This window comes from Bidens hawaiensis, unplaced genomic scaffold (genome assembly GCF_021521415.1).
Source record: "Bidens hawaiensis isolate Kalapana, Puna unplaced genomic scaffold, B.hawaiensis_p1.1 tig00017777_1, whole genome shotgun sequence".
In the NCBI taxonomy this organism is placed as follows: Eukaryota; Viridiplantae; Streptophyta; class Magnoliopsida; order Asterales; family Asteraceae; genus Bidens; species Bidens hawaiensis.
This window is the reverse complement of record NW_027492684.1, coordinates 88,240-100,527: the sequence shown is the minus strand read 5'-3', so window position 1 is coordinate 100,527 and position 12,288 is coordinate 88,240. Positions and strand designations below refer to the sequence as shown.

General features: G+C 34.0%; 1 protein-coding gene across 1 annotated transcript; it reads right to left on the bottom strand.

Annotated features, from left to right (window-relative positions):
- Positions 1 to 8,174: 8,174 nt before the first annotated feature.
- On the bottom strand, positions 8,175 to 9,583 carry LOC143554642 (uncharacterized). The gene is made up of 2 exons (XM_077044356.1): positions 9,386 to 9,583; positions 8,175 to 8,784 (listed from the first exon to the last, which is right to left on the bottom strand). The coding sequence occupies exons 1-2, from the start codon at positions 9,480 to 9,482 to the stop codon at positions 8,255 to 8,257; spliced, it is 627 nt and encodes a 208-aa protein (XP_076900471.1). The 5' UTR covers positions 9,483 to 9,583; the 3' UTR covers positions 8,175 to 8,254.
- Positions 9,584 to 12,288: the final 2,705 nt, after the last annotated feature.

The following is a 12,288-nucleotide window of genomic DNA, read 5'->3' as shown; positions in this document are numbered from 1 at the left end:
GCCGCCACCCCTTTCTGAATTGCAAACCCTAACCTGCTAAAGACATACCCCTGCCCCTTTGGAGTCGACACATTGCTATGCACAACCCGTTGGACCCTGGTTAGGAAACGGATAGCTTCCGGTGCCAAGGATCCAAAGGTATCAAAAGCCAGAGGAACAAAAATATGTTGGTTCTCTTCGTAGGCTTTAGCATGTTTCTCCACCTTCTTCGTTTCAGCCCTTTTCATTGCTTGCCCAGCTACAAACCCATTATCCTTCAAACCAGCTAAAGGAGATATCCTCTTATTAGCAATTATCCGTTATTGTTCGTTTGTTTGTTAGTGTCGTTTATATTCATTTGCGTGTTTAGGGTAGTTTATGTCGTTTGTGTGTCCATTAATGTTTGTTGGTGTCCGGCTACGTCTGATAGTTCATCAATGCCTGCTTGCGTGTGTTTACAATATTAATTAATGGACACTAATGAACATTGCAAACTCAATTCCTTAATAAACGAACACATACATGGATTTACGTTCGGTAAAGTGTGTGAACCGTCCGATTTTCTGACAAAAACTTAATGGACGAACATGAATAAGGTTTTGTAGGGTTTAGTTACAGGTCTATAATCACGCTTGATTTCTTACATGTGTAAATAAAAATATGATTGTATTAGTGAGTGTAACGTATTAGTTTCTTCTTAATTGGGATAATCATATTTTTCCTATCTATGACTCTTTAAATGCAAATTTATCTAACCAAAATTTCTATTGTATATTTCCCTCTTCTTAATTTTAAAATTAATAACATTACCCATTATAATTTATTTTTAATTTAAAATAGCTTATGTGATGACTATTCTATATTAACTCATCCTTCCATTTACCTTATCCCCATCATTTACATTACTTTTCATCTATTTGCTTATGTTAATTTGTTTTTTTAAGTTAGTTTTCCGTTTGGGATAGTAAGGTGGTTACTAGTTAAGGCATTAGGGTGTAGGATATGATGTCATAGGCTAAATCCATGTAAAGTGTAATATTTAATCGTTTAAAAAAAGTTAGCTTTTTGTTAGTTTATGTTAATGTTTTGCCCCGATCCAATTGTTTACTCGATCTATATATTATAACTTGACCCATATGTATTTGCCATTGCCCATCCTTTATCCTTAACCATTTGCCCCCACGAACATGTTCATTTAAAATCCCTCACACTATAGACTTAACAACGTGGCGTATACGGGGATGCTTATCCGTAGATGCCCCCACTTCCTTCATACCCGTTACGAGTGATCTAACGTATTACACATGTGTGCATGTGTGTAAAGTTATTTGTGTTGTTCAATTATTTTTAAGCATGTCCGAATCTGAATGGGTTCTAACAGAATCTAATGCCCATGACTTATAATTAAGAAACAAAAGTTAAAATGGGAACCAAAAAAACATTCCTGCCGTCTAGTTAGCTAAATGCCTATGGCCAAATGTACTACTATATAATAAATATTTAGAGTATGGTTAGATAAGATCATATGGTGTTACAAGGATTTTAATAAAGATAAAGGTTTTATTTTATGTATTGTTAAGGTCATGTGTTGTGGAGTATCTAACAAAAGCTAGTTTTTGTGTCACGTCAATACCACGTAAGTGTTATGGATTAACTAGCTACTACCTCCATTAAAATAAAATTTTAACTATTTAAAAGAAAAAATGAAATAATAATAATTAATAATAATAATAATAATAAAAATAAAATTGTAATTGGTTGTGTGTGTGATTTCCAGAAAAAAAAATAAAGGATAATGACTTCGTTATGAAAGTAGTGCCAAGACCAATGGCGCGGGCCAATACTTCATCTAGAGAGGCGTCAAGGGTGCCATCATGCCCACATGGTATGGATGACGCCTCCACAACAGACAACCTAATAAGTAAGATAAAAAGGGTTATTTCACATTAATTTTTTTAACTAAAAAAGAATGAGATGTATACATAAAAAGTTAAAAACTATAGCCTTGTACATACATGTGGTACCAAGTTAGTTCATTGTATATAAATTACTTCAAAAAAGTTGTTTTTATACAAAGTACTACCAGTAGAACTTGCTATCAATATCTGAAAGTAATAAATACGAAATATGGGGAGGCTTTGGCTTTTGCATTTTCATAAAAAAAAAATGTGCTTATTTGAATTCTGTTACTTTTATGCTTGTACTAAAGTATATATTTAGTTGGGATGAGAAGTACTTTGAATTGGCAATGAATAAGCAGCTAAACATCGTGCTATATTAGCATGGACCATGTGTGCCTCTCTAATATCAAGGGCTATGAGTGAGCTTACTAATAGCAATCACATGCCACTCTTGGAGAGGGGGGGGGGGGGGGGGTTAATTCGTTCGTTCAGGTAGGGGCGGGCAACACTAACATAGACTGTGGGTGGAGGGGGGTTCATTAGATCTCTTGGAGAGGTGGGTTAAATCTGTCAGAATTAGAGCGGGCAACACTAACGTATAGAAGAGAGGGGTGTCCATGAAATCTTGGAGAGACGGGGATGCCCAAAATAAGTGTGATTTATTACTTGGGAAATTTTAATGTTTTAATTCATATAAGACTAGGTTACGTACCCGTGTGCAACACGGGTTGAAATAAATAAATTTATTCAAACGATGACATTATAAGAAATACAACAAATGTGTTAAATTGTTTATATAAATATATATTATACAGTATATTAAATTACATATTAAACAATATGAAAAAATATATATACATGTCGAAAATTCATAACATCCAAATATTTCTTTTTGATTTTTGTTACAAATAAAATTCAACTTATTTAATATTTTAACCCATTTGAGATAAAAGCAGTCTTTAAAAACTGGACCATACTGCATGTCCAACCAACAAATAAATAAAAAAAATGGTTGGTTGATTGCAAACCAGCTTTCAATCTTAAAACAACAACCGGGATAACATTAAATATTTTTAAAACTGAGTAGATGTACACAATAGTTCATGCACCGCCTGGTGATAATAATAAGTCTGATGCACTACATTGTCTTTTATAAATGTTGGTTTTCTTCTTGATTTCTCATTGGAGCAATATGAGATGAAATATAGTTTTATTTGAAACCTTGAAGTGCCAAGTGATACAAAGATTGTTAAATTAGGTGTCAAGTGACATAACTATATTTTTGTTTATTATATTAAGGATGCTTTTTCATGTTTTCTTTTTTCAGCAACACCAGAATAGGGGTTGTTCGTATTAAAGATTGTAAGAAAGACAACTATTTAGATGGAACTAAAACAAATGTGTTTAGTAAATGTAAAATTTTATTTTTATTTTTCAAATTAAATTCAAGTTAAATTAAATAATAATTGAGTACATTTGAAATTTATGACAATGGACATGTAGATACATCAACTGAAACATTAAAACAAATAGATACAATCTTATATGTTAGTTGTAAAATAAAATAAACATGTATCCCCTAAAAATTAATTATAAGCAGGTAAATATCGTTCTCCGAATTTATAAGATGAGTTTTTGATCTTTTAGACATTGCCTTATCAATTGACAAAATAAATACATTCATAAAAGGATTTATATGATGGTAGAAGAAGTATAAAATAGCATTAACAATGAATTTAAAGCGTAAACAACATGAAGAAAATTTAAATTGACCAACCACCTCCTACAGTCTGGTTTGGTTTATACGGCCCATAAATATAAAATCGTAAACCAAACCGTTGGTTATGATTTTACACAACTTTTAGTGGGGTACCGCCTTTATGTTTATTGTATCGGTGATGAACGGTCGTTTTTTTTATAAAACAACATCATTTTAATATTCTAGTTTAACGCCTAATTAAATTTTATTTATATATTTATTTAGTTATGAAATAATGAAATGTTTCCTGTATATTTTTTAGGGGAGCTATAAAAAAAGTTATCATCCAATAGGTACATGTAAAATTTATATAAAAACCACGTGCAATATGGCGTTTGTAACCCAAGTATATAATATATGTATAACACTGTATAAACATAAACAACTGATTTAAAGACGAATTTCATTTCAAGATGGTAAGTTTGACCGGTTTACTGGTTTTAAAGGCAACCAACAAGACACCTAGTTGATATACATGTAATTCACATATACTTAAGAGTGTGAAGAATGCAATATTAATATATGATGCGCAATATAAAATACGTAATTGGATGTAGGACTTGTTTTATATAAGGTAAATTGATTGAAGGAGAGCATAGCTATGAAAGTCTCCTCAGGTGTGTTTGTGAATACGAACACTATCAAATAAATGTGTTTAGTGCTAAGGAATGAAGAAGACCAAAGAAATTTAGTTTTCGTTGTTGTTGCTGACGGAAATCACTAATGGAAATAAACAAATTTACGGTAACTAATAGCTACTGTGTATTAGATCATTAGTTGTCTACGTAATTAGTGATACGCAACTTTAAGGAAATCACTAATTATTGATTGATAATGAAATTTTATTTCCATAGAAGAAATAATTCAAAAATCAAGGAATACATTTAGTTGTGTATATGGAAGGTTTTAATTTCTTCATTTTAATTTAATTATAAATATTTATAACCTAAAGCTTCAAAGATAGGGTGCCACTTGGCAAAATATTAGGCCAATTAGGGGTGATGTAGTTCAACCATCATTTTTTTTTATTATAATAGTAGATTTATACAATTTAACTAACAAACAAACAATCAGTAAGTAAATATTAATAAAAAAGAAATAGTTAAATCACTTGTTGATTTTTTCATCCTCTTGTACCAAAATATATGTTGACCTTTTTTTCATCCTCTTGTTGTATTGTAGTGATATATTTTGGTATATCTGGTTAAAATGAAGGTAATATCATTCCATAACAGAACATTTACAAAAGATAAAATCAGAACTATTAAAATTTCATAAACTTATGGTATTCAATGAAGAAGGACAACAATGATCCGTTATGTCGCCACAATTGTGAGCGAAAACTGTTAGCGACAAGCCAACAAAGGGCAATAAAGGTGGGTAACACATAGGTGGGCGACCAATGATGGTAGATTGACGAGGTTGTTGATATCATACCATAAGACGATATGTTGATACCAAAAGTGATGGTGACGATTGATAAATGGTGATAAGTGATAACCACATTGGTAGTCATTTGCAGCGGATGGAACCACTTGTTAGGCTATGTGTAATGGGTACTCGTCATGGTGGCTCTCCACACACTCACCATAAGTCTATAACGTAACTTATAAAGAAAAGTTTCTACACAACAACTTTAATATAACTCGCTAACAACAAAGTAACTCACAACTTATAAAACAATTTTAAATATATTATCACACATATATGTTCTTATAATCAATCAAATGTACTTAAAATATATCTAGGATTTCGAGAATTGAACGCTTACAAAGCGGACACAAACCTCGGTTCAACCATAACTCCCTCGAACACACCCTACAAAACGTATGCCCACATGGTATGAATGCCACACCCTTTTTCCTCCCCATGCACACGCAACACACCGAATGCGTCCCCTTTTCATCGTGATCGTCCGTCTCTTCCAACAACCTCATCAGCGACATCCTTTTAGGCGTTGCAGATATCGTACCTAGGACACTATTATCTTGAGTAAACGACATTGTTGACCCAGAGTCACGTTCAGCCGCCAATGCGGTGGCAAGATTCATCCTAGAAGATGGGAAAATGTAGTTAGCCTCCAAAGTTGACCCGGGTAGTGGGTCAACGACATCTTGGAGGCTCATGGTGGAGGGTGCAGTGACCCAAGTGGACCCACAACACGCTAGTCCTAGTCACTCTTGGAGGCTCTTGCGTCTCCGGAATCGGTCACCGTTACCGGCTTCCATTACTTTGTGAGATTATAAATGGTGGGAAGAATGAATGAAGTCCAAAGAAGATATATTGTGATTTGAGGTCATTGACAGCTCAGCTTCAATTTGAATTTAATAAAAAGTTGGAAAATGAATGAGGCCAAGGACAAAATGAATGGAAGAATGAATATTGGGAAGTGTAGGGGGTTTGTTGGTTATATATGAGTGATATATAAAGTTACAGTTACGCTCCATGGAGTTTTATTCATTTTGTTTCTGACACTTAACTGATATCTGAACTGATGAACAGTTGAACACCCGTAGTATTGGATAGTTATAGTTAGGACTATTGGTTCGAAGATTGGTCATAAAAACTAGAGAAGATTTTTTTCGAATTCAGCTTGATTTGTAAACGAGTTGAGCTAACTCGGTTTGTAGATGAGCCGAGCTCGAGCCAAGGTTGGTTTGCTCGTTAGCTTACTTACGGCTTGTTGCATGATTTTATCTTCTTTTCTTTGTTTTTAATTATTTTGCATATTAATCCATCATAAACTTGTTCTAACTATAGCATAACTCGCGAATAGCGTCTTTTAAGCTTCAAGCACTGCAAATCGAATCATTCTCAAAGTAACTATATTTCATGTTAATAGAAACGTAGTTAGACTTGTTATAACTCAATCAAATGCCCACGTATCACTCTGTTAAATTAAAATTTTGTATTTATAGCCAAATAAAAAAAATTAAGTTTAACTCCTCATCATTCATTACTCACTCTAATTCGCCTCATGACTCTTACTTCCTTTAAAGTCTGTCAATATAACTGTGCCAAATCGAGTCTAAACTAATTTCTTAAAACTAATCCAAGTTTGAGTTCAACTTTTTAGCTCGGTTCAAAACTCTAGCAGAGTCTTTGTTTAAGATTTGTCCCGCCTCTGCTCATGAACAACCCTAGTTATAGTATGCTAGTTCACGCCTGACTTAACGGGAAGGAAGGGAAGATAGAATTAGATGAGTTCCATATAAGTGTTAAAGGTTTACTAAGTTGTTTAAACATATTGGAGGGTGCATTTTGAATAGGATAGAAAGATTAAGTAGTGGTAAGTTATATAATGTCGTAGGAGACTAGGAGTACAAAAGTTAGTTGCCGCCCATAATTTGGAGGGAAACAATAAACAAGGTACTTTTGCCATGTGGCGCTTGCTACTCAAAGTAACTAAAGTTAAAAAAAGAAACACATAATACTTTGATTTGCAAAAGTTTCCATACCAAACCAAATTTTTATAGATGAATTTTGTTGATTTTGAGCACGCTTCTAATCATTTTGTTGCATATAGAAACTTGAAAAGTAACTTATAATTTACTTTTAAAAATAATAAATTTTAAGTGTACATAATATACAAATCAAATAGATTAAGCGGGTCAAACAAACATTATATTATTCAAGTAAACACCTCGATTGATGCACTTCTCATTCACTGAAGATTTATGATACATGTATCGGATGTACTTAATGTGTCCGAGCCTGTCCTAAGGATGTATTATAAATAATCCCTTAGGAGAAATGTAAAGCCAAACAAATAGCTTCTGCTTCAAGAAGAGAGGATTATGTCGGTTGTAAGGGAGGGTCAAATAACTCTAAATTCGATTCAAACTGAATTTGAATTTGAGATTTTGAGTTATTTGATTAGAATAGGATTGACATTGGCCAGAAAGTGTAAGTTAGAAGTATCATTGATCATATTGCTGATATAAATTGTTATTGGCCACCAAGTTATCGTTTAAATTATTAAAATCCAGGTTGCCTTTTGCAAGATATAAAAATTACTCTAAATGTTGTGAACGAATACTTGACCATTGTATGCTTTAGTAATCAACAAGCCAACCACCATTGATTTTCACTAAAATCAAATAAGCCATCATCACACATATCTACATGTGCATGCATCGATCAGTGCATGTGAAGTTATTTTTTAAACAGCAAATGAATTAAAGATGTCTCATGAACACTTATGATTTTTTATTAGCTTTAGTACACTTGTGAATCAAATCACACTTTGAATTAATATGTGCATTCAGTTCAAGCCTTGGTCCAAGATTTAATTGTATTTGAGACATAGATGCCAACCACAATCCCAACCACCAGAATCGCAATCGTGTTCACGCCATAACCCGATGCCTTTAGCTTCACGGCCAACTCACCAGCCGCTCGTTTATACTTCTCCAATACCATCTTGACCAACTCACTTGTTTTCATCTTTGACTCATTTTCATGAACACAACATTTCGCTTCGCTTTTTTCTCGTCTTTCTTCCACGTCCCTCTTCGGGTCATCTTCATCCTTCACTACTTCTTTCTTTTGAATTAATTTTTTATCTTCATTTGATTCATCCACAGGCTTTTGAGGTGTTGCAACGGCTGCAGGTTTAGCATCCACAGGCTTTTGAGGTGTTGACGGCTGCAGGTTTAGCATCCGCAGGCTTTTGAGGTGTTGTTGCAACGGCTGCAGGTTTAGCTTCCACAGGCTTTTGAGGTGTTGTTGCAACGGCTGCAGGTCTAGCATCCACAGGCTTTTGAGGTGTTGTTGCAACGGCTGCAGGTTTAGCATCCGCAGGCTTTTGAGGTGTTGTTGCAACGGCTGCAGGTTTAGCTTCCACAGGCTTTTGAGGTGTTGTTGCAACGGCTGCAGGTCTAGCATCCACAGGCTTTTGAGGTGTTGTTGCAACGGCTGCAGGTTTAGCATCCTTTGGCTTGGGTGCTGGTGTGATTATTTTGGGTTGCCTAACAAAGAGAATGTTTCCTTCGAATTTTGCACTAATTTTGTTGAGATCACAATTTGCGGAAACTGGAAACTCCACACGAAATCGACTCCGTGTGTTTTCGTGGAGCTTTCGTTCACCGCTAAGAATCAAGTTTCTTGCTCTTAGTTGAAACCTCAATTGTTCTTTAGCAAAACCTTATAATTAAAAAATTCACAGTATCAGACGAGGGTAGTCGAGTGTTAATATTGTAATTATATAAATGTTATGTTAATTAATGAGAATGCGTCGACCGATTAAAATTATGGTTTAATCGATACATGTATTCTCATTAGCATAACATATATATAGAGGTTAGGTTATCGTACAATAATTCTTAGCATACAAAAATATACGCGAATTACACTCAAGGCAAAAACAAAATGCTCAAGGCCAAAAAACAAAAACGCTCAAAAGCCAAAATACAAAACACACTCAAGAATCCGCAATACGCTCAAAACGATTTTCGTGAAGAAAAGTAAAAAATCGATCGATTAACGATCCAAATATATTTTTTTCGGTGAATAGATAATTAATTGGGTATGTATTGATGATTTGAGATCTTGTGATGTGATTTCATGGATCAATTTCATGAATATATGTATTTTTGTACGTTAATGTACTTTAAGGATTCTTGTATTATATCATTTATCCATATATATAATTACAACATTAACACTCGACTATACAAACAATGTCATATAGTCTAATACTCATGGATTCGAATTAGAATTTTTGGCGTTAACGAATAAAACAAACCTGGAAGATAGATGAGAAGGGTATCTGAATCATCTTCGGGTACCCACTCCATTGAGGGTTCGAAATCTTGATAAAATCGAGCCACCTTTGATTCCATCTTTGAATGTTAAATTTGTGTTTGATGATGAAAATGTTAAGATTGGTCTTGTTGAATAAATACACAAACTTAACATTTGTTGGAGGTGTGAATGGGACCAAGTTTCTTGCCATATAGATATACCTTTCTTTCTTTTTGGTTGCTTTGCTTATGCAAATCCTGTCAAAAAAGTAACTTGTTTAGATGGCACAAGTACTTTATGTATTCTAGATGCATGTTGTTAAGGTTTTATAGTTTATACAGACAATATAAGATTCGTTTATTGTGGTATAAGATTTATTTTTCTAAAAATAATAACTACTATGGAAAATAGGTGATACTGATTATCCGAATTATACCTCTAAATATTTCGTTATTTTTTCGTGAATTGACTTTTTAGCTTTTATACGTATAAACCCCTTATTAAACAAGAGTCGGAAGGGTAAGACATGATATGTATTTGAGAAACCACAACGGATAATTTTTTACAAACTAATGAGTAGTCCCATGGTAGTGAGTAATCGAGTACCCAACAATGTATAAGACACGATTTTATAATGAGATGTGAAACTGTACGTATTACCAATATTTGTCTCTTGTCATCCTTGTAAGTAACACAATATATGCATGTGTTAAAATTAGTTTAAAACATTATTAAACACAGAAGTTAGACAAATCATTACAATGTGCCGCATAAAGCATTGTCGCTTGACCCATGTCTTCTTTTTCCGCATATGTTAAGTATGTTTGGGGTTACTATTGCAATCGCTATTGCAAGTGATGATGAATTTATAATCCGTAATTATTTAAGGTGACATATAAGTATTTATGAAGAGAAATAAATTGATTGCATTTTTTTTGCTTTTCGAATGCATTTCATATATGTAGGTTTGATTTTCTTTAATTCCCCAACCATTTTTTTTATGTAGTAGATTATTCCTAGAGTCATCACTGATGAATGGTGTAGGATTTTGATTAATGGGGAAAGATTGAAGTTCTTTTGTTTTGTGGATTTACACATATCAGAACCCAAACAGAAACTTAAGCCCACTATAAACTCTCAGCCCATAAATATATCCTAACCCACTAGAGGTGCACAAATCGGGTATTTCATAGGAACCGGAATCGGGTTCGGGTATGGTTAACAAAAGTCAAATCCGGGTTAGATAGAAATCGGTTCCATGTATAGTTGGGTATTTGACCGGGTTTTCTAGGTCTTTTGGGGGTTTCAGGTCGGGTTTTGACAAGTTAAAGGTGGAACTGGTTCCGACAGGTCTGGTCGGGTTCAGGTCCGAGGAGAAACCCAATACCATCCTACCAGGTCGTACCTGCGGGTTGGGTACATGTAGGAACCGGTTCAGGGTCGAGTACATCGAGTCGGGTCCGAAACCGGGTATTTTGTGCACCTCTATAACCCACTTTAGTTTACAAAAAAAGTTAGATTTTGTGCATTTTTTAGCTATTATTTATGTTCACATCCAATAAAGACTTATCGTACATCACCTATGTAAGTGGTAAGCCTATAAAGTGTCGAACTTAAGCCCACTATAATTGAACTAAAAGAAAAACGTAATTGAATTGCGCTCTATTTCAATACAAAACTGTTTACAATTCACGCTTTTTTCTAACTATGTATTACAAACCAACTCATTTGATCATTATTGTAATTTCAATTATGTAACTGAATTACACTCAATCGTGAATCAATTATTGTAAATTCTAATAGAATATCAGTTACCCTAAGGATGAGCGTTTTCGATATCGGTACCGAATCAGTATCAATTTTTAAGTTTTTAGTATCGGTACTCCATCACCTACTCACACAATAAGCATTGTGGATCTAATTTTAACGTCTTGAGTAGACTCCCAAATTATGTTTATTTTCGTCAAAATCCTAACATTAATACGGATTTAATTATAACGTTGTAAATGCAATGACACACCTTCTCACAACATGCATATTATTATTATCCATGAACCATGAGGTAAGCAATGTGAAGTTATTTCCCGTTTCACACGGAATGAATATTGTGGGTCAAAGTATGTGGTCAAAAGTGGAAGTTGCAACATGCAATTGCTTGTGACTTACGAAGAATTAATGAAGAATATTGACCATAAACAAGGGACATTTATGTAAATAACTAAAAGGATATTTGACTTTAGTCCATACGACAAGCTTTCCAAAGTGCTTTACCAATAATCACATGCCATGTTTACTTGCTTTCTCTAAACAAAATAATAGAAATCCCCGTTGGCTGATCCACAACACATGTTACTAGAAATTTTATATGCATATTTGATATTTGTACAAAAGGTATGCGTCGCATAAATTGATATGATTCATATAGGTGTCATCTCTATGTCAGTAGTTATTGACCACCCCGTGTGAAGTACATTCATACAAAATCGTTTATATGATTCGTATAGTTTCATATGAGATCCCATATATATATCCATACGACTTATGTTTATATAATTTGGATGCATCCATACGAGATCCGTTGTATATTATACGCTTCGTATGAGTCCATACGAGATTAACTTTCAAATTCTAATTGCTAGTTCGGAATCACACTATATAAAAACAACATTTTTTTGTCAACTTTTTCCTTCACATTCTACTCATGGCAAACCCACAAAACAATGTTTTCTCGACTTCGATACCTCTCCAAGAAGTAATATAGGAAAACGCAAGCCCACCACCAATTAAAGTCTTAAAATCTTCCGGAAGAGGAGTTCACCCCGTGAGATGAACTACTACTTGAAGAAAGGTATGTGTCGATGATTCACGGGCTGTCAATGAAGATCGTTGACGGTGGGATCACTG

Coding starts and splice junctions, on each gene's coding strand:
- LOC143554642 (XM_077044356.1), bottom strand. CDS start 9,482: ATGGAATCAAAGGTGGCTCGATTTTATCAAGATTTCGAACCCTCAATG. Junction 8,785..9,385: donor CCTTCTCATCTATCTTCCAG/GTTTGTTTTATT, acceptor TTTAATTATAAG/GTTTTGCTAAAGAACAATTG.